Genomic DNA, 23,793 nt, shown 5'->3' on the forward strand with positions numbered 1-23,793 from the left:
GTGCCAGGCGTGGCTCTATCACTGACTTCTGTGAGCCTGGCCAAGTCATACCCCGTTGCTGGTTTGACCATAAGCAAATGTTTCCCTGTAAGCAAATGAAACTTAGATAGAGCTGACTTCCAAAGTCCCTTCTAGGACTAAGGATCTGAGTGAGATTCAAAAGATGTCAAGAGTTTTTTTCATCACAAAGTCACAATTTAATCCTTGCAAATGGTTTTTGAGGATGCAACTCTTGGTTCCCCCAAAAGTGTCTGGACAGTTATCATCCGTTTAAAAGGCAAGTATCTCTGAGAAAAGTAACATATTTAGTTAATAACCAGACTTTAATAAACTTAACAAGTCCTTATTTCTAGTCGTGACCATGAAATACCAAGACAGCCAAGGCTAGGAAGTTTCCAAGGGGAAAGACAAGACGGTTCAGGGAGGAATATGTCTGAGGCTGGAGATCACTCAGAAAGAGAGACAGAGCTTAAGAATTAGGCAAGATATTTTGGTCCCACTTTTTAGTCCTACCACTTTGACCTTTACTATACCCAGACCCTGTGCCTTTGTTCTGTTAGTGATCCTTATTCTAAAGATAAATAGGAAAATATCAACCTCTTATTCAATTAATATTGCAGGAATAATTACCACAAATAACATGGCTAAAACTGAGTGATATAATTTGTTATGGGCAAAAAGCTAAAAAATCACATCTAAAAGGAAACACAGAAAATCATAAAGAAGGTAAGGATAATAAGCAAACTTTGTAGAAAAAGCTATCATTAAGGAAATCTGACATGCTCAAACTGCCATGTGGCAAAATTTGTTATTTATTAAAAATTTGCTGGGAGATACAACCACTTTATAAAATAGTTTTGGCATTCCTTAAAATATCAACCATAGAGTTACCATGTATCCTGGTGATTTCACTCCTAGGTTTGTGCTAAAGAGAAAAACTTGTATACAAATGTTTGTAGAAGCAGAATTCATAATAGTCAAAAAGTGAAAACAACTCAAGTGTCCATCAAGTGGTATGTGGATACACAAAATGGGATACATCCATATAATGGTATGTTACTTGGCAATAAAAAGGAATGAAGAACTGATACATGGTACCAACATAGATGAATGTTGAAAACATTATGCTAAGTGAAAGAAGCCAGTCAGAAAGGACCAGATCTTCTGTGATTCCAGTATCTAGAATAGGCAAGTCCATAGAGATAGAAAATAGGTTACTAGAGGAATTTGGGGGAAAATGGGGAGTAACTGCTAATGTGTATGGGGTTTCTTTTGGGGGATGATGGAGATGTTTAATAATGAGATTGTGGTGCTGTTTCATAATTCTGTGGATATACATAAGAGAATTGATTTGTGTGCTTTAAATGGATGAGCTTTATATCATGTGAATTACATCTTAATAACTCTCTTTAAAAATAAGACAAATGCAAAGTAAAATTAAATTTGACTTTGGGGAAAAAAACCAAAACACTGGGAGACTTTTGCAGGTCTGCTGGCCCTCTTATGGTATTTATGCCAGCTTGGACACTTTGTGCCTGTTCCTGCTTCAGAGAATCGGGGTTTGTGGTGTGAACCTCTCTGGGTGTCCCTCAATGTGGAGAAACTTTTCATCTTTAACCTAGATGTTTTATCATCGGTGCTGTAAGATGGAGAAGTCTTGAGGCTACTGTAAAAATAAAACTGAAAACCAGAAGCAGGAGGCTTAAGTCCAAATCCTGAGAACATCAGAGAACTCCTGAATCCAGGGAACATTAGTCAATAGGAGCTCATCAAACGCCTCCATACCTACACTGAAACCAAGCACCACCCAAGGGCCAACAAGTTCCAGAGCAAGACATACCATGCAAATTCTCCAGCAACACAGGAACACACCCCTGAGCTTCAATATACAGGCAGCTCAAAGTTACTCCAAACCATTGATGTCTCATAACCCATTACTGGTCACTCCATTGCACTCCAGAGAGAAGAAATCCAGCTCCACCCACCAGAACTCCAACACAAGCCTCCCTAACCAAGAAACCTTGACAAGCCACTGATACAACCCCACCCACAGTGAGGAAGCTCCATAATAAAGAGAACTCCACAAATTCCCAGAATATAGAAAGGCCACCCCAAACGCAGCAATATAACTAAGATGAAGACACAGAGGAATACTCAGCAGGTAAAGGAACAGGAGAAATGCCCACCAAACCAAACCAAAGAGGAAGAGATAGGGAATCTACCTGAGAAAGAATTCCGAATATTGATAGTGAAAATGATCCAAAATCTTGAAATAAAAATGGAATCACAGATAAATAGCCTGGAGACAAGGATAGAGAAGATGCAAGAAATGTTTAACAAGGACCTAGAAGAAATAAAAAAGAGTCAATATATAATGAATAACACAATAAATGAGATCAGAAACACTCTGGAGGCAACAAATAGTAGAATAATGGAGGCAGAAGATAGGATTAGTGAAATAGAAGATAGAATAGTAGAAATAAATGAATCAGAGAGGAAAAAATAAAAACGAATTAAAAGAAATGAGGACAATCTCAGAGACCTCCAGGACAGTATGAAATGCTCCAACATTCGAATTATGGGAGTCCCAGAAGAAGAAGACAAAAAGAAAGACCATGAGAAAATCCTTGAGGAGATAATAGTTGATAACTTCCCTAAAATGGGGAAGGAAATAATCACCCAAGTCCAAGAAACCCAGAGAGTTCCAAATAGGATAAACCCAAGGTGAAACACCCCAAGACACATATTAACCAAATTAACAAAGATCAAACACAAAGAACAAATATTAAAAGCAGCAAGGGAAAAACAACAAATAACACACAAGGGGATTCCCATAAGGATAACAGCTGATCTTTCAATAGAAACTCTTCAGGCCAGGAAGGGATGGCAAGACATACTTAAAGTGATGAAAGAAAATAACCTACAGCCCAGATTACTGTACCCAGCAAGGATCTCATTCAAATACGAAGGAGAAATCAAAAGCTTTACAGACAAGCAAAAGCTGAGAGAATTCAGCACCACCAAACCAGCTCTCCAACAAATGCTAAAGGATATTCTCTAGACAGGAAACACAAAAAGGGTGTATAAACCCGAACCCAAAACAATAAAGTAAATGGCAACGGGATCATACTTATCAATAATTACCTTAAACGTAAATGGGTTGAACGCCCCAACCAAAAGGCAAAGACTGGCTGAATGGATACAAAAACAAGACCCCTATATATGCTGCCTACAAGAGACCCACCTCAAAACAAGGGACACATACAGACTGAAAGTGAAGGGCTGGAAAAAGATATTCCATGCAAATAGAGAACAAAAGAAAGCAGGAGTAACAATACTCATATCAGATAAAATAGACTTTAAAACAAAGGCTGTGAAGAGAGACAAAGAAGGCCACTACATAATGATCAAAGGATCAATCCAAGAACAAGATATAGCAATTATAAATATATATGCACCCAACATAGGAGCACCGCAATATGTAAGACGAATGCTAACAAGTATGAAAGGGGAAATTAACAATAACACAATAATAGTGGGAGACTTTAATACCCCACTCACACCTATGGATAGATCAACTAAACAGAAAATTAACAAAGAAATGCAAACTTTAAATGATGCAATAGACCAGTTAGACCTAATTGATATCTATAAGACATTTCACCCCAAAACAATGAATTTCACCTTTTTCTCAAGTGCTCATGGAACCTTCTCCAGGATAGATCACATCCTGGGCCATAAATCTAACCTTGATAAATTAAAAAAAAATCGAAATCATTCCAAGCATCTTTTCTGACCATAATGCATTAAGATTAGATCTCAATTACAGGAGAAAAACTATTAAAAATTCCAACATATGGAGGCTGAACAACACGCTTCTGAATAACCAACAAATCACAGAAGAAATCAAAAAGAAATAAAAATATGCATAGAAACAAATGAAAATGAAAACACAACAACCCAAAACCTGTGGGACACTATAAAAGCAGTGCTAAGAAGAAAGTTCATAGCAATACAGGCATACCTCAAGAAACAAGAAAAAAGTCAAATAAATAACCTAACTCTACACCTAAAGCAACTAGAAAAGGAAGAAATGGAGAACCCCAGAGTTAGTAGAAGGAAAGAAATCTTAAAAATCAGGGCAGAAATAATTGCAAAAGAAACAGAAGAGACCATAGCAAAAATCAACAAAGCCAAAAGCTGGTTCTTTGAAAGAATAAATAAAATTGACAAACCATTAGCCAGACTCATCAAGAAACAAAGAGAGAAAAATCAAATCAATAAAATGAGAAATGAAAATGGAGAGATCACAATAGACAACACAGAAATACAAAGGATCATAAGAGATTACTGTCAACAATTATATGCCAATAAAGTGGACAACGTGGAAGAAATGGACAAATTCTTAGAAAAGTACAACTTTCCAAAACTGAACCAGGAAGAAATAGAAAATCTTATCAGACCCATCACAAGCACGGAAATTGAAACTGTAATCAGAAATCTTCCAGCAAACAAAAGCCCAGGTCCAGACGGCTTCACAGCTGAATTCTACCAAAAACTTCGAGAAGAGCTAACACCTATCCTACTCAAACTCTTCCAGAAAATTGCAGAGGAAGGTAAACTTCCAAACTCATTCTATGAGGCCACCATCATCCTAATACCAAAACCTGACAAAGATGCTACAAAAAAGAAAACTACAGGCCAATATCACTGATGAACATAGATGCAAAAATCGTCAATAAAATTCTAGCAATCAGAATCCAACAACACATTAAAAAGATCATACACCATGACCAAGTGGGCTTTATCCCAGGGATGCAAGGATTCTTCAGTATCTGCAAATCAATCAGTGTAATTCACCACATTAACAAATTGAAAAATAAAAGCTATATGATTATCTCAATAGATGCAGAGAAGGCCTTTGACAAAATTCAATATCCATTTATGATAAAAACTCTCCAGAAGTCAGGAATAGAAGGAACATACCTCAACATAATAAAAGCTATATATGACAAACCCACAGCAAACATTATCCTCAATGGTGAAAAATTGTAAGCATTTCCCCTAAAGTCAGGAACAAGACAAGGGTGCCCACTTTCACCACTAGTATTCAACATAGTTCTGGAAGTTTTGGCCACAGCAATCAGAGCAGAAAAAGAAATAAAAGGAATGCAAATTGGAAAACAAGAAGTAAAACTCTCTCTGTTTGCAGGTGACATGATCCTCTACATAGAAAACCCTAAAGACTCCACCAGAAAATTACTAGAGCTAATCAATGAATATAGTAAAGTTGCAGGATATAAAATCAACACACAGAAATCCCTTGCATTCCTATACACTAATAATGAGAAAGTAGAAAAAAGAAATTAAGGAAACAATTCCATTCACCATTGCAACGAAAAGAATAAAATACTTAGGAATATATCTACCTAAAGAAACTAAAGACCTATATATAGAAAACTATAAAACACTGATGAAAGAAATCAAAGAGGACACTAATAGATGGAGAAATATACCATGTTCATGGATTGGAAGAATCAATATAGTGAAAATGAGTACACTACCCAAAGCAATCTACAGATTCAATGCAATCCCTATCAAGCTACCAGCCATATTTTTCACAGAGCTAGAGCAGATAATTTCAAGATTTGTATGGAAATACAAAAAACCTCGAATAGCCAAAGCAATCTTGAGAAAGAAGAATGGAACTGGAGGAATCAACTTGCCTGACTTCAGGCTCTACTACAAAGCCACAGTCATCAAGACAGTATGGTACTGGCACAAAGACAGACATATAGATCAATGGAACAAAATAGAAAGCCCAGAGATAAATCCACACACATACGGACACCTTATCTTTGACAAAGGAGGCAAGAATATACAATGGAGTAAAGACAATCTCTTTAACAAGTGGTGCTGGGAAAATTGGTCAACCACTTGTAAAAGAATGAAACTAGATCACTTTCTAACACCACACACAAAAATAAACTCAAAATGGATTAAAGATCTAAATGTAAGACCAGAAACTATAAAACTCCTAGAGGAGAATACAGGCAAAACACTCTCCAACATAAATCACAGAAGGATCCTCTATGATCCATCTCCCAGAATTCTGGAAATAAAAGCAAAAATAAACAAATGGGATCTAATTAAAATTAAAAGCTTCTGCACAACAAAGGAAACTATAAGCAAGGTGAAAAGACAGCCTTCTGAATGGGAGAAAATAATAGCAAATGAAGCAACGGACAAACAACTAATCTCAAAAATATACAAGCAACTTATGCAGCTCAATTCCAGAAAAATAAACGACCCAATCAAAAAATGGTCAAAAGAACTAAACAGACATTTCTCCAAAGAAGACATATGGATGGCTAACAAACACATGAAAAGATGCTCAACATCACTCATTATCAGAGAAATGCAAATCAAAACCACAATGAGGTACCACTTCACACCAGTCAGAATGGCTGCGATCCAAAAATCTGCAAGCAATAAATGCTGGAGAGGGTGTGGAGAAAAGGGAACCCTCCTACACTGTTGGTGGGACTGCAAACTAGTACAGCCACTATGGAGAACAGTGTGGAGATTCCTTAAAAAACTGCAAATAGAACTGCCATATGACCCAGCAATCCCACTACTGGGCATACACACCAAGGAAACCAGAATAGAAAGAGACACATGTACCCCAATGTTCATCGCAGCACTGTTTATAATAGCCAGGACATGGAAATAACCTAGATGTCCATCAGCAGATGAATGGATAAGAAAGCTGTGGTACAGATACACAATGGAGTATTACTCAGACATTAAAAAGAATACATTTGAATCAGTTCCGATGAGATGGATGAAACTGGAGCCGATTATACAGTGAAGTAAGCCAGAAAGAAAAACACCAATACAGTATCCTAACACATATATATGGAATTTAGAAAGATGGTAATGATGACCCTGTATGTGAGACAGCAAAAGAGACACAGATGTGTAGAATGGACTTTTGGAGATGGTGGGATGATTTGGGAGAATGGCATTGAAACATGTATACTATCATGTAAGAAACAAATCGCCAGTTTATGTTCGATACAGGATACATCATGCTTGGGGCTGGTGCATGGGGATGATCCAGAGAGATAATATGGGGTGGGAGGTGGGAGTGGGGTTCATGTTTGGGAACTCATGTACACCCATGGTGGATTCATGTCAATGTATGGCAAAACCAATAACAGTAGTATAAAATAAAGTAAAAATAAAAATTAAAAAAATAAAAAGACAAGTTATTAAGAAAAGAGAAAAAAAAACCCAAAACACTGAAAGTTTCAAACCTCATAATTTAAAAAGGTAGATGAGAAAACATGACCTAGGACTTGCCAAAATAGACTTGCCAAAATGATGGCCACAAAGAAAATTCATAATGGTACATGTCACTAGGAATAATTTAATGTGTACCAAAAATTATTTTATGAGTCAAGTTTTCATACCCTGAAAAATAATTGCACCCAATAAAAATAACTGTAGTACATAAAATGAAAGTAAAATTTTTCTTTAAAAGACAGCTTATGCCACATAAAAAAGAGAATAAAAGCTAAATTGTCATAATATTGTTCATGCCATAAAACTGTTCCTGTTTAAAGACTTGTTAGTGCTAGTATTCCTATGATTTAAACGTTTGTATTTATAAACAATAAACTGTCATTGATGTCAAACAGAGAATCAAAACCAGTGAGGTTAAAGCATCTTGTATCCATTCAAAGATGTGGTGATTTTGTTGTTATTGCCAAGTGGCAGAGTCGATTAAAGCTGGAATTGTGATGACTAATAAAAGCCTGCCCACCAGCTTGATCTCTTACAAGGAAGCTTAGAGAGTCACCTTAAGTGTGCTGTGGGTTTTGCAGGGGCACATCTGAAGCTCGAAATTGCCGGTCCCACTCATGCAGTTCCCACCAGCCAGGAACCACAGTAGTAAGCCAGGCCCCAAACATGGCCCCACCAGTTGAGGGCTTGCAGTGTTCTCTACTCACCAAATTTGCAAGAATATAGTGGTAGCCAATGCCATTCTTCTCCAGCTTTACAATCTATAAAATACAACCCAGGGGATACATGCATTAATCATATTGACAATTAAAGCTACACCTGCAATAATAATAGCAATGAACATTGAGTACTGATTGCCCTGTCCTATCCTAAGTATTCAAGCTACAATATCAACCACCCAATGATGGTGGCATTGCTGATACCCTTGATTTTACAGATAGGGATGGAGGCTTAGAGAAGTTAAATAAGCTTCCTGAGGTTACCTGGATATTAAGTGCAGATACAAGATTTGAAATCATTTTTGCCTGATTCCAGGGATGGAGTAGTGTTATTATAACCCCAAGGTCCTGGCTAAACTGCTCACTTCTTTCCTTCTTCCATAAAGCCTTCTCCATTCATGGAGATTCTTTCTATACACAGTGAGAATCTTCTGTTGTATTGGATATAACAATATCTGCTGCTTGGGTGGACAGAGAAGTGGACGTATGGTCAAATGGGTAGTTGGATGATTGCACCCCAGTTCTTAAACTTCACATCCTTACATGGATCACATTCAGATACAGTTCCTTCTTTGTGCCTTCTTCCCTAAACCAGTTGGGTATTCAGACATTTCTGAGCAACTTCCAGTTTGAGTGCAAGCTGGGAGGGAATGTCAGGGTCATCTGATCCCCCGCTCACTGTACAGATGGGAAGTCACTCCCCAGAGTGGAGGCATGATATATCAGATCCCTCAGCAGTATGGTAGCAGTGTCAGGACATTGCATTGTGTGGCGTGCATGCTCAGTCATGTCCAACTCTTTGCGACCCCATGGACTATAGCCCACCAGGCTCCTCTGTCCATGGATTTCCTAGGCAAGAGTGCTGGAGTGGGTCGCCATCCCCACTTTTGCAGGGGATCTTTCTGATCCAAGGATTGAACCTGCGTCTCCTGCCTTGGCCCGCGGATTCATTACCACTGCACCACCTGGAAATCTCTAGTGTTAGAACAGGGACCTGGCTATTGTGAGCCTTTCCATATGATGCCTGAATTAAGAGCCAGGGTCTCCAAACACCCCTCCATCTTACATGCACGGCTGTCTCTAATCATTCAAGGCAGGAAAATATCTGTAGAAAGAACTACCCAGATTTGCTTGGGCATCCAGACGCACTACTCAGCTGGGAACAGCTAAGACTGTGGACCTTGGTTTAGCCCCAGCTCAGCCAGCAAGGTAACTTGATCTGTTTCTTTTTTAATCATCAAAATGAGGTTGGTACAGCCTGCTCAGTGCCCCTCCCCCTGCACTGTGACAAGGAGGCATAAAACATAGGAGAAGCATTTGGACTTCTTCTCTAACTGAATAAATTTTCAAGGTTATTAACAGCCGCATTCAGATATCTACTTAATTGGATGTATGTGTATAGCAGCTCACTTTTTTTAATGGCAAGAATAATTAAATGCGAGTGCATACAGTGAATGCCCTGAAATAGTGGCTAGCATGTGAAATTCCAGACCATGGAGCTCAAAGACTATTGGGATGATAGTTTTATTAATAATTCTTCATTGCTTTTTCATTTTCTTGTCAAATGGCTTGCTGCGCTTTCAACAATGAGATACCATTATCAGAAACCTATTCAGCTTCAAATTAACACAAAACAGCAAACAAAAGACAGATTGAAACCCACTGCCTCAGGGAAATGGATAAGAATAGTCTCTAGAGGATGAAATTACATATTGAAACATAAGAAACAGTAATGAATGATTTTTGACCAATAAAGATTAGTAATTTCATATAGTTGAACTTAAACACCAACCTTCCCACCCATCTACTCACCTACCCACCTGATGACCTCCTTTCCCTTTTACAAATATTAAGTGCTTACTATCTACCAAGCACTGTGCTGAGAATATAGTGGAAAATGAAAAAGCATGGTGCTTGCTCTGCTGGAGGTCACAGTTTACTGGGAGAAGAGCAATACTAAACAGATAAAGAGATAAAAGGTTACTCACTGAGAAAGTTAATACAAAAGTAATGTACACTTGCAGTCCACTGCCTCACTGACCCCATCTCTTCAAAGCTCATTTTCACTGGATTGCCTTAATTCACAGTCTTTGTGTCTGGCATGCCCTTTCCCATTCTCTTTGATTATTCGTAACCTTTATGGCTAAGCTCTAATCCCAACTGCTCTGTAAAGCCTCTATGATTAATTAATTCACTCAACAAATATGTATTGAACGTGGACCATATGTCAAGCCCTATGCTATGTACTAGGGACAAGCTATGAACAAGTGAGGCAAGGTCCCCAGGCCCTCATTGAGCTGAGCTGACAATTTAGCAGGGAGCCAGATAGTAAATATATAAACAGATAAATGAACAAGATTTCAGCAGGTGAAAAGCACTTTGAAGACAATAAGAGTGAATGGATGGGCTGGTCCCGGTCTCCCTCATCCATCTTTGACTCCTTCTGAACTTAATGACTGTCTTACATAATTAAGTGCCATATACTGATAAAGTATTATAATCTAATGAATTTCCTGCCAGTGCAAGAGATGCAAGAGATGCAGGTTTGATCCCTGGGTTGGAAAGATTCCTTGGAGTAGGAAATGGCAATCTGCTTTGGTGTTCTTGCCTGGAAAATTCCATGGTAGAAGGTCCTGGTGGGCTACAGTACCTGGGGCCCCAGAGAGTCAGACACGACTGACCAACTCTGAACACACACACACACACTATATTTTGATAACCCTGTTCCTTGCTCATAGACCATCACTTGCTCTACACTGTTTATAAAATAACCCCCAGACTCTTTAGAATGGTTTCCAAAGATCATTGTCTTCCAGTAAGCAATTGACATCCTCCACTTGGCCTCTTAAGCCCTCTGTGAACCTTGGCTCCCACAAGCCCTCTGGACCTCCCTACCTGCTCTTACCTCCAGCTTAAAGGCTCTTTTCCAGTCAAAGGCTACCTGTAGGTATCTAGACCCATCTCACATTTAGGATCTTAGAGCATTCATTGATTCCTTATTCTTCCTGTTCATTCAAAAAAAATTTATTGAATACCTGCTAGGTGCCAAGCACTGTTCAAGGCACTGTGGATACAGCAGGGAAGAAAACAGAACAGGAATCCTAATACAGCTGATATTCCAGGTGGAGCACTAGAGACTGAGACAGGCAGTTAATTCCCTATGTGGAGTTTGGAATCGTTGTCTTCTTCCTTAGATTAGGTAGAACATTTGTGTTAGACTGAAAAGATCCCAGTTCTTGAGTGTGAGATAGTCTGGATGATGCCAAGATGTCAGACTGCAAATCAGAAGATGGAAATCCTTTGTCACTAACTAGTGACATTGTCTTTTTCACTAACTAGTCTGAACCCAAGACAAATGATTCAACACGTATGACCATTAGTCATCTCATCTGTAAAGTGTAAATGCAAGTGATAAACCATATAACTTAAAAGATCCTTTCAGCATTTTGGTTTTACTTTTCAGAATAAAAGAGTCCAACAATTAAAAAAGATAATACACTACAATCTAAAATATTCAGAAAAACAAGTTACTTTCTTCCAAAACACACATTTGTCCTTTGACAGAGGGGATGGCTATAGTCAGCAGATGCTGACAATTGAGTTTTTAAGAGGTCTGGCATGGTAGCTAGACCAAGATGGATTTGATTTCCTACTTTCATACCATGCTACTTGTGAAATCCCAGGCAAGTGTAATCCCTTGTTTCTCCATTTATAAAATAAGGGCACTAATGCAAGCAGTTTTATAGAAAGGATATGAGGATCAAGTGGAATTATACATGGAAAAGGCTTGGCATGGTGTTTGGTATAAAGTAAGTACTCAGAAAATAGTACCAACAGTTTTATCTTTACTGTAGGAGTCTTCAGTCTGTTAAGAATACCTGCTTATCATCCAACAGTTTCCCTACCTTTCATCTAATTTTGTTATCAGGTTTATAGAACTAGGGTCTTCATTCCTATTTTACAGATGAGTACACTTGCACCAAAAAAGAAATGACTCAAGAAGCCAGTATCGTACCCACAACAACTTGAATGAATCTCCAGGGAATTATGCCAAGTGAAAAAAGCTAAACCCAAAATGTTACATACTATGTAATTCCATTTATATCACACTCATTTAAAATAAGAAAATCACAGAAATGGACCACAGATTAGTGAGTGCCTAGGGAAAGGGAAAAGGAGAGGGAGAGAGGGAAGCAGGATGACCACAGAGGATCTTTGTGGTGATGGAAATGTCCTGTGCTTGAAATGTATCAATGTCAATTTCCTGGTTGCGGCATTGCACTATAGTTGCTACAGTTTTGTAAGATGTTATCATTGGGATAACCGGACATGTGGTGCATGGGATCTCTCTGTATTATGTCTTGCACATGCATATGAGCTTATATCTCAAAATTTAAAAAGTTGAACTAAACACACACACACATACAGAGCCAAACCAGTATCAGTTGGCATTATGAATAGCAAAAACAGGTAAGTCTTTACATTCATCACTTTCAGTGCGGCAGGCTCTATTTTAAGTGCTGTGCTTGTATACATAGATTCTTCTGACCCTCACAAGAGCTCTCTAAAGGTAGCCATTTTTATTATTATTATGCCCATATTACAGGTCAGGAACCTGAGATGTAGAAATTAAAAAACACAGAACTAATGAACATTAGAGCTGGGGATGTGAATCTGGCTCCAGGGTCTCTGCGTTTAACTATTATTAATACTCTATTCTGCTTTACCTAACTAGAATTCCAGTCCTCTGACTCTGGCTCAAAAAACTCCCATCTCATTGGGAAAAATTTCTGCTGCTTTTTCTGAGAGGGAGGCACAGATTCACACTTTGTAAAGTAGAACACAGAGTTAACGCCTCAAAGAACCCCCAGCTTTCAAAATCTCTCCTGTTCAATTGTCGAAGTCTCTGAACAAGCGCTGAGCTGGCTCTGAGATTCCCTGTGGGAGCCCCACGGGTCTTGAGGACTATTAACAAGCGCTGTCTTGGTGTCAAGTATCTAAAACTGCCATCTTTAATTGTAGAGTACTGTTCAAAAACAATTGCAGCATCTCCTTCCTTGCTCGCTTATCTGAATACACAGATGTAATTTAAAAAGACAAGTGATCTATCCAATGCCACATGCTTTACCTCTGAGAACAGGAGGAACCATGACTTAGAGACATCTGGCTAAAGACCGTTGAGGTTACGGTGTAATTTCTTAGAATGGACAATCAATCAATTCATCTTTCAGACACTGGTGTGTGTTTCAGGAAAGAGTAAAGGGAGGTGCTCGGTGCCTCCCTGGACTCAAATGGGTCAGTGGGCCAAATGGATGAGAAACCAAATGCTGGATCAGTGGGTGACAGAATGCAGAGCCAAACCCAGGAATCGGGTGCTAAGGATGTGATAACACTTCACAAACTCTAAAGTGCAATGCATTTTTCTTTTTAACAAGAAAAGGAAGCACTTGAGGTAACTTTTTGGTTAACTGATCTGAGAACCATGGGAAGCCCTAGGTGATGGCTCCTACTCTGTACTATTTCATAACGTTTCAGAGTTAAATTGTATCAGTTACAGGATGTGAGAAACAGCCTGTGGCTTCACCTAGTCAAGAACTCTCTTTGTAACTCAGAGGGCCAGAGGTCATCCGGTCCTCTGGAACCATCCCCCGCACCCACCCTGAGGGCACCTTCACCGCACTCACTACCTGGCCCAGGATAGCATTGAGGCGTTCCGATTCACAGTCCACCACCACCAGCCGCTCCTTTTTCTTCTCCAGGTCCTGGAAGAGCATCCGGTAACCCTCCTCTGTGGTTGTCAAAATGTTGACAGCTGTCACCTGCCAGTTCTTCTCAGCAGCTGTGTCCAGGACTTTCTGCAGGACAGACAGACCTGGAGGTGGTGTGAGTGGGACAGAGAGGTGGCAGTCAGAATCCATGAGAATTACCCCCACCTTCCCTACTCCTCCACTAAACTCAGCTCCAGCTTGCTCTAATGCCAGTTTGAGCTGGGGTAGGCAGGCTCTGTGTTTGTTTTGTGTTTCTGTTTGCAGAACATAGGAGGCAGGAGAGTTAGTGATTAAAAGTGTAATCTGAAGCTCCAATTCTAATGCTACAATATACTTGGATCTTGTGTGGATTAATTCACTTTGCGAAACTTTAGTGTCTTCAGTGGTAAAATGGTGATGTTAATAACACCCACTTCACAGTGTCGCCATGAGGATTGAATGAGAGTGTCTCAAACATGGCAGGGGTTTTATAAATATTGATTACTATTCAGCCTTTAGTAACTGCTTATTAAATGTGTTGATCTGATATCTAAACAGCACCTGATAACTGTCAACCACATTTACTAATGTATAGTATATCTCAAGTCCTAGCACTTTGCCTCTCACACAGTAGGTATTTGATCACCGTGTACTGAATTAAGCTATTCTCTTCTGACTTACAGCTAAATGATAGAGGAATCCATGACTTAATACTGTTTTGTTTCATATTTGGGACATAGATAGGGTATTAGTTTTCTACTGCGGCTGTGACAAATTATTGCAAATTTAGTGGCTTCAAATAAAACGTTTATCATCTTAAACTGCCAGAGGTCAGATGTTTGAAATGAATCTCACTGGGCTAAGTTTTAAGTAATTGTCAGGGTTGTGTTATTTTCTGGAGGTTCTAGGAGGGGAAATTTTTATTGCTTTTTTCTGCTTCTAGAGGATACCTGCTTTCCTTGGTTTATAGCCTCTTCCATCTTCAGTAGGGACTGGTTGAGTCTCTCATGTCATACTCTGATACTGACCCTTCTGCCTCCAACTTACATGCTTAAGGACCCTTGTGATTACACTGAGCTCACCCAAATAATCCAGGATAATCTGTCTGTTTTAAGGTCAGTTGATTAACAATGTGAATTCCATCTGTAACCTTTATGCCTTTTGCATTTAACGTAACATATTCAGGGGTTCCAGGAATTAGAGCATGGGTGTCTTTGTGGGGGGAGAAAGGGGAAGTCATAATTCTGCCTGCAACAGATCATCATTTTACCTGTGCGTTGTTAATCTATCTTGTGCACGTATATCATTTTTGTCTCCATATAACATTGCTCATCTCCCTGATAGTGACCAATATGGTGCCCAGCATAAAGAATCATCTGTAGATTGATTCTGTTGTTTCTTTTTTGCTTGCTTTATTAATTTTATTTAAGTCCAAGTTTGGTGTTCTTAAGCCTCACATTTACTGAAAGTTTATTATGTGTCTGCCATTGCTCCGTTAGCTTTGCTGTCTTCAATTCACTTAATTCTGTAAGGTAGGTACCATTGTTATCCATGTTTCACAAATGTGGAAATGGAGGTTCAGAGAGACTTGATCATTGGCCAAAGGTCACACAGCTAGCAAAGGGCAGAACTCTGAGCTCAGAGTTGTGAGGTAGGTGGAGCCCCTTTAAGAGTATGGGCGCTTTTTGCTGATAAACCCCAGAGATGATCCTCTAATGAAAGTGACATTTTTCTGGCTTTGCCACTTCTAGGCCTCAAACCTCATTATGCTGCAAAAGTGAAGTCGCTCAGTCGTGTCCCACTCTTTGCAACCCCATGGACTGTAGCCTACCAGGCTCCTCCCTCCATGGAATTTTCCAGGCAAGAGTACTGAAGTAGGTTGCCATTTCCTTCTCCGGGGATCTTCCCAACCCAGGGATTGAACCTGGGTCTCCTGCATTGCAGACAGATGCTTTACCATCTGAGCCACCAGGGAAGCCCTATTTATGCTGCAAAGTTGTCCTGAAATAGCCATTCTGCAATTCATCCTTATAATGCTTGCTTGTCTGAGAAGGGAAATCATCAAAATAAGGAAAGAGAAGGGAAAATCAAAGCAAATAGAGTGCTTCTGGCCTCACCTGCCAGTTTCTGCTGCTGCTGCTGCTGCTGCTAAGTCGCGTCTGACTCTGTGAGACCCTATAGACGGCAGCCCATCAGGCTCCCCCATCCCTGAGATTCTCCAGGCAAGAACACTGGAGTGGGTTGCCATTTCCTTCTCCAATGCATGAAAGTGAAAAGTGAAAGTGAAGTCACTCAGTCGTGTCTGGCTCTTAGCGACCCCATGGACTGCAGCCTTCCAGGCTCCTCTGCCGTGGGATTTTCCAGGCAAGAGCACTAGAGTGGGGTGCCATCGCCTTCTCCAGCTAATTCTCCTTAAATAACGCCTGCCTAACTCTTCCTGAAAAAAAAAATTTCTCCAGCCACTCTTCTACTGAAAAATCTTCTAAGCCTCTCGAAAGGCAAGTTCCTATAAAGCCTCTCTTTTTAAACAAGGTAGAATTCCTGTGCCTCACTTTCCAGACCTTGTACGATCCACTTATTTATTCACACCAATAATGGTTAAGTGCTTTTTGGACCATTGAGTACAACAGGGGATGGTAGGATATATCATATAATACAACCATCACAGGAGTTAGAGAAAAGAAGAGCATTTCCATTTAGAAGGTCAGGAAATAGAGAAAGTGGTGTCCTCTGTTGTAAAAGAAAGGAATAATTTGCATATGTAGATTTGAAAAGGGAAGTGCTCCCCAGAAACTAGAATCCTCTGATTCAAGATATAGAGAAGAAAAACAAACACTGGACATACTTAGAAAATGGAATGGAAAATTTGAAATTTAGGTGGAGGCAGAATTATTAAGGCCTGGGAGGGTTGATGGTGATGCTGGTGATGATGCTGATAGAGGTTAACATGTGTAAAAGACTCTATGCATTGATTGTGTGTACAAGCCCCACCTAGTTATTGTGTCATTCAGTCCTCACAATTTTATGAGATAGAGACTGGATTTATCTTCATTACAGAGATGAAAAAGTAAAGGAATGGAGAATTTTATTCCCATTACTGAAGCGATCAAACTGAGGCAGAGAGAGCTTGCCTGAAGTCAGACAGCTGGAGAGGAAGGAACATAGAATTCAGATCCAGGTCTGACTCCATATGCTCCTCAAAGCCATGCCCGGAGCCCTGAGCCCTGAGCCCTGAGCCCTGAACCAGTCAGCTAAGGTCCTTGGACGCTGAGTCTGGGTTCAGGAACGATGGAAGCTTTGAGAGCTGTAGAGTGACATGGTGCGTTAAAAGGTTATTCTCTCCAAGGATGTGTTTCCACACAGGGAGTTACAGGTTAGCTACTGAAAAATCAGTCCACAGATATAAAGCATTTCTGGATCATTCCTCCTTGCTTTCTCCTCCATTCTTCTTCCTGCTGATAATTTTCTCTCCATCCCTTTAACGTCTCCCTCCCCTAGCCCCTGGCTTACCCCGGTCAGCATCATAAATGTAGACAAATTTTTGCCACTTGTAATGGTCGATGATACTGATGAGGGCATCCTGCAGCTCGGGGCGCAGCTGGAGGACAAACTGGTTGGATGTGTCAACGGGAAAGCTTGGTGTAATGAAGCAGACGTGGAGGGCCCCGCAGAAGGAGGTCAGCATGTTGACAGTCCTTCGTTCATAAAACCCAAAGATGGCATAGACTCCTTTAGAGAACTGGGAACAGACTGGAAAAGGAGAAGAGAGAAATTAATGAATAGAGGAAGATGCTGCAAACATGCTGTCAGTGGCTCTAAAACTATTTCATCCACTAGTCTATCCATCTAACTCACCATCCTTCTATTATCTAGCTAGCCTTCTACCCACTCAGGCAATCTATCCCTCCATCCTCTCAACCCACCAACTATCTAACTGCCCATCTATTTTACCCATCTGTGCATCCATTCACTCATTCCTCTGTCCAACCCACCCATCCATCTGTGGAACCAGTCTTTATTAGGTGCCATTTCCATTGCCAAGAGTTGTCATGGTTATTCATTATAAATGTATACAGTGCAGTTTTGTGTGTTCTTTCATGTTATCTGTACAACAACCTTATTAAGGTAGGAAAAGGATGACTAGGTAAGTTTTTAAAGGGAGAAACCAAGGCTTAGAAAGGTAATGAGCATGTCCAAGGTATCACAGATAGACCGTATCTGAGTTAGGCAGGTAGCCTGAACCCAATCTAACAATCTTTCTATAACACTGCCCATCACTTCAAGGCAAAGCATAATAAGATGCCGCAGGAAGAAAGTCTGTCAGCTTGCTGCTGATGCATGTTTAAGAAAACAAGTGTTGATTTTCACAGTCTACCCTTAGCTTTCAGTGTACATTTCTCTGCTGATGTTCATCGCATGTTTGTACATCCTACTAGCTGATTTTTCAGGCCCCCTGGTGTATCAGCCACAGTAATAGCTTAGCTGTGTGAATATCCCCACAGGAGTCATTTTGTAAGATCCCAGTTAAGTTACCAATACTGGCTGGTGTTCAGTTAGACTGCTGGTTAGACTATAATGGTAAAAAAGACCAAAGTTATGGGACCAAGTTCAGGTCATTCAGCAATGAAACTTCATTTTAATATGTGATACAGGGTTCCTAGACTTTGCCCCAGTCAAGTGACCAACTGTAATGCCGACCCCAGTGCCCCCAAATTACTGTCCTAATATGGATGGTGAGGCAGATAAGTCATTCTCATCACAGTGACAATATTTTAGGGTGCTTTGCTATATATGTTAGGCTGTTCATTTCTCATCACAACCCTGTGACTTTGGTATTATCAGTTTTATTTTATGATGAAAAAGCTGATGTTCTTAGATGCTTTGCTCTCTTGCCCATATCACTTGCTTTCATGACCCCACACTGCCTTTGTAGATGGGCTCTCAAACTATGTTCCATGAGCATCACCCAAATGTGTTCCATGAAACATTAGTACCACAAAGTGCTCCTTAAAAAAGAAAAGACTTCTTTGCGCAAACGCATGTTGGAAATGGTGTAAACCCTGTCCTCCTTTTGCAGTTTCATACTACATACCAGCCACATAAAAGATTGAGAGAAATCCTGTTCCAAAAAATCAAGATTTTTGTCAAATTCAAACACTCCCAGGGCCCTTTGTTGGTGAATACATTTTAACATTAATTGATACACTGGGTCAGGCTGAACTGAAGAATGCCATTAACTACTAGGACCTAGTTGCCTACCAAGTCTCAGTTCAGTTACTTCCTAGATCTTCCCTTCATGCCCCTGCAAGATCTTCTCTTAAAGATTGTAATGGAGCCATACAAGTCATCTGTATAACTTCTAGTGTAACCCAGCATATTGTCTAAGGAAACTTGGCAGGTGCCCTTTGTGTGTTTGTATATGTTTTTTAATTTAATTTTTATTTTGTATTGGACTGTAGTTGATTTTCAATGTTGTGTTAATTTCAGGTGTATAGCAAAGTGACTGATTCTTTTTTAGACTCTCCGCCTGCAGCGCCCTTCCCTTACCTCTTTGCAGTGCTCACTGCTTTTCAGCAGTTGTGTCTCAGCTCACATCTCTCCTGCCTGGACTGGCCTTCCTTCATCACCTCTTCTAGATGGTTGTTCCATCCTCCCCTCAACCTTCTATAAATCTCTATCACATCTCCCATCATATCTTTCATACTTGAATGATTATTATTTGAAATAGTTTTCTTTTTCTTTTTTTTTTGCTTGTATGTATCTGTGACTGCTCAGGTCAATGTTAATTCTCGAAGAACAGGGGTCTCATTTATGCCTCAAAGCCAGCATAATACCCAGGACATGGTAGGTGAGTGCTGATGAGAGGGTCACATGGCCTGCAGTAAGGGATGAGGAGGAGCTGGTGGGTCACCCTGGACCTCTTCCTCCTCCTCTGTTCTGGGTTGATGTCTTCTGTATTAGCTATTTATCCTTTACTGCTCACACTATTTTCTCTTTAGCCCTAATGAGGCCACTCCATCTGTTTGCAGCTGACAATAGGCACTGGCTTTAAATGTCTGTTGTAATTGTCAGAATCACGACTTCCATAAATATGGATTTCTCCTACAGGAAGCATACATTGTATATTATTCTCCTCATGTTAAATATAGATTTGTCAAAAAGCACAATCCATCTTACTGGGTGAAGTGTATATGAGGAGCACATAAACCCCATTAAAATATTATAATATGCTCTCTGCAGTATTTTTAGGATCTCTTCTTTCCTTGCTGAAATGAAATATTATCCAGTGGGATATAAATCTCATGTTCCAGTCCATTCCCTATGTTACCTGCTTGGTTTTGCACCTTTGCTTGGGCCTCTAGGGACCTTGTGGCCACTGTTTCTTGCTGGAACTTCAGAAGTGGAAGAGGAAAGGATGAGATGGGAGGGAAGAAATGGGCGCAGGTAAGCATGATAGAATCTTTATACTCACAGAGGCCAGGATATTTTCCCTTCTCAAATTATCTTCCTATTTTTACCTTTTGCAAGTCTATTTTTCCCCCTTGAGCTGAATATATTATCCTCTAAGGCTAAGAGGGTACATTTGCCCACTTCTCCCTAAAAGAACATGGCTTGGAGGTAGCCTTCTGGATATGCCTAAGTGGACCCTGGCACCAGACTTGTTCAGCCTCTGATCTTCAATCTGGCTCCTTATTTCAGCTAAGCCTGAGCAGCAACAGAGAAAGGGACAGCGAGAGGCTGAGACTCTGTAGGCCCAGGGCCTATGGGATATTGCATAATTGGTTGAATGTTCAGAAATATAATTAGTTGTAGTGCATTTCCTTACATCTGTCACAGTAAATATTCAATTAAAAAAGATAACTTGGTCTTGTATAAAAAGTACTAAACTAGATGCCAGAAACCTAGAGGATTCTCTTTTTGGTTTTTATCACAACATAGGACTATGTGACCTTGGACCAATCCCTGGCTCTCTCTGGGTCTCAGTCTCCCATCTGTAAATTGGTGGCTTCAGACTTCATAATAAATGTTCCTTCAAGCTCCTACAGTCTACGTTCTAGTCAAATTAGTTGAAAAATATTAAGTGATTGAGCATACTTTGTTTATTTGCTAGGCAAACTTTTAGCAAACTCCAGTGCAGTTTTTCAAACCTAGAAATCAGGTAAAAGTTCTGAGTTCTTAAATCTCATTGTAATAGAATCCTGGCACTAAATCCAGATGCATTCGGAGTCTTGAGTTGTATTTAAGATATAGTTTTTAATGTGAGCAGTGAGTTAGTTACCTAGGAGAAAGAAATAACAAACCATTCCAGTATTCTTGCCTGGAGAATACCATGGACAGAGGAGCCTGGTGGGCTACAGTCCACGGGGTCCCAAAGAATCAGACATGACTGAGCCACTAACACTTTTCACTTTCAGAGAGTAGATGAGTGAAGGCCAGTCAGAAGGCAGGCTAGAGGTGGACCCTGAATCATTAGATACAGTGAGCCCGAGGAGAAATGGGAACATTGGAAAGCAGCCTGGGGACCCTGTGGTGTACTAGTCGGTCAGATTCTCAGGCTGATGGAGAATCTGTGTAGGCAGGACTATGTATGTATTCTCCATTTAAGACAATGGTGAATATACTGCCTCTGATAGTAAGAATTAAGAGCTGATGTTTGAGCACTTATGAAGCACCAGACTCATGCCAAGACATTTGCCGGCAATGACTTCTTTCATCCTGTGAGTTAGGTTACAAATTGGGAAGGGCAAGTCCAAGACCAGCGTAAGACAAAACTGAGATCTGAATTCTACCAGTCAGACTACAAGGCTTGAACTCTTGACTTCTGTGATATGACACCCCTTCCCTCCCTCCTATAATACTGGAGGGAGACAGTCATGGCATAGAGGACAGCTTCAGTTTCTAGAAAATCCTCTCCTGTAGCACATTGCCTTCCCCTGATGCCAGATCAAGAGGCATTACTGCATTAGGATCTATTGATATTAAAACAAAATGAAACTGGGTGGTGCTCAATTCATCCCCCTCTGGGGATCATGCAGCGGATATACACACACATCTGTTCTTCTATTGGTCCATCTGCCTATCCATCCACTTCTCAACATTTCACATCTATCACTCGTGAGACTCCATGTTAGGCAGTGGACATGCAGTGGTGAAATCAGCAAGGTCCAATCTCAAGGACCATTGCCTGGAAAATGGGAAACACCAGGATTGAGCTAGTCAGTTACACTTCACCTAAGTGCTGTGGAAGGGATGAGGTCAGGGTTCAGGCAGGGGCACCCAACCTCAGCCTTTGGGAACCTCAGAGAAGGCTTCCGAGAAGAAGTGCCAGCTTCGACCCTGAAAGATGATCGGAGATCAGCCAGAAGAAGAGGTGTGCATGTGGGGCAAGGGTAGAGTGCAGTTGCTTGTGCATAAAGAGTATTCCAGGTGGAAGGAAGAACAGCAGCAAAGACCTGGCAGGGAGAAAAGCCATGGCACATTCAGGGAACCCCGCCAGAGTGTCAGATTCTGAGGTCCCTGCCTCCAAGAGATTCTGCAGCAGAATGCGGCCAACAATCAGAGCGAGTAAAAACGAGGCCAGGAATTCCCTCTTGGGGAGGTAGGAGGGCAGGCCCTGGCAAGGGCAGGAAAACCCCCGCTCTGCAAGGCACAGGCTGTTCAATTTCATCCTCACTCGGCTCAAACCTGTTTGATAATCACTTCTGGTTAAGGCACCATCCACTTAGTATCAATAAATCTCCGAGCCCTGGGCACTCTTCCTGACAGCTCTCTCCCAGGGAAGGATCTCCTGGTATTAGCAACTCCTTTATTGTCACTTCATTTAAGGCCTCTCACACCGACATTTCTCCTTGGCTCCTGGCTGTGGTCCCTGGAAATGTGGCAGCCTCATTGTAAATGGTGGTTAATGAGGTGACAGGGTGGCTCCATTCAGGGGAAGGGAGATGGAAAGTGTGTGTGTGTGTGTGTATGGAGGGACTTTTAGACACTCATTGGGCTCCTTGAATAAGCCTATCCTTACTGGTAGAAATGACATTCTTGATCTGATTCTAACCTTGTGACATCAAAGGTGCTTTATTTCTGTCCTTCAGACAATGAGAGTGCCCCTCCATCCCCTTACACTCTCTTACATCCAAGATCTGATGATCATATGTCATGAATTACCATAATAGATATAAATTGTCCTCATCTCCTTTAAACAGCAATTATTTAGGATTCTGAGACATGTCTAGGGCTTCTCTGACATTTGCTGGATAAAGCCCTATTGTTCATTTGTTAAGTCAACAAATATTTATTGAGCACGAGGAAACTGGGAAGCAGTGATGACGCAAGACAGGTGTGTCTTCTGCCTTCTCAGAGCTTAGACAGGAGATCAGTGTCAGAAAGTTTTAAATTAAGGAAAGAAAGGATATTTTGAGAAAGTAATAAGTATTAAACATAGAACAAATGATTGTTAACTATCATTATAGCCAGTGTTTACTGAGGACTTACTTCAGGGGGTCATGGTGCTAAGTGCCTGTGCCAATATCCAGGAAGAGGGACCCGTTTATCCAAAGGCAATGAGGTGAGAGAGAGGAAGGGGCCTTAGAGAAAGTCCAGAAAAGCCAGTAAAACTGAGACAGGGATGTGCCAGAGTTGGAGGTGGTGGTGGGGGACCAGACTGCCAAGGGCCTTGCCAGGACTAGCAGTGTTAAGCCCCTGAGTCATGTGTCCGTGTTCCGTATACTTTGACTTTGGGCTCCTCTCAGCTTCCTAGAGCCTCTCTTGACTTTGGCTGGAGCCCAGCTGGGACCGGGCAACAGAGGGAGAAGCAGAAGAGGAGGCCTTCTCCCCTGCTCAGACTTGCGTATTTATTATGAAACATGAGTATTAATTACCAGGTACTGAAAGTCAATGAGACGTGACGTGGTATATGAGGCTAAGAATTCGTTACAGGCTGGGCTCACTGGTCCTGGAATTAGATTCACCTTGTGGGCTGACATATGAAACCAGGGGCAGGGGAAGGACAAATAGACGGAGAG

The 23,793-nt window shown here is 40.7% G+C and overlaps 1 protein-coding gene across 4 annotated transcripts in view; it reads right to left on the reverse strand.

The window, feature by feature from the left end:
• GRIA1 (glutamate ionotropic receptor AMPA type subunit 1) overlaps nucleotides 1–23,793 on the reverse strand; it is a 355,242-nt gene that overhangs the window by 146,294 nt on the left and 185,155 nt on the right. For 2 of the 4 annotated variants that reach the window (XM_005683203.2, XM_005683204.2), the window contains exons 3-5: nucleotides 17,285–17,524; nucleotides 13,715–13,899; nucleotides 8,016–8,069 (exon numbers count right to left, since the gene is read on the reverse strand). In XM_005683203.2, coding sequence (XP_005683260.1) covers nucleotides 8,016–8,069; nucleotides 13,715–13,899; nucleotides 17,285–17,524 — 479 coding nt within the window. Of the gene's footprint in view, nucleotides 1–8,015; nucleotides 8,070–13,711; nucleotides 13,900–17,284; nucleotides 17,525–23,793 lie in introns of all 4 variants that reach the window. The other 2 variants (XM_013965710.2, XM_013965711.2) reach the window with 1 other exon arrangement.

The sequence above is a fragment of the Capra hircus genome, chromosome 7, assembly GCF_001704415.2.
Source record: "Capra hircus breed San Clemente chromosome 7, ASM170441v1, whole genome shotgun sequence".
NCBI classification, from domain to species: Eukaryota; Metazoa; Chordata; class Mammalia; order Artiodactyla; family Bovidae; genus Capra; species Capra hircus.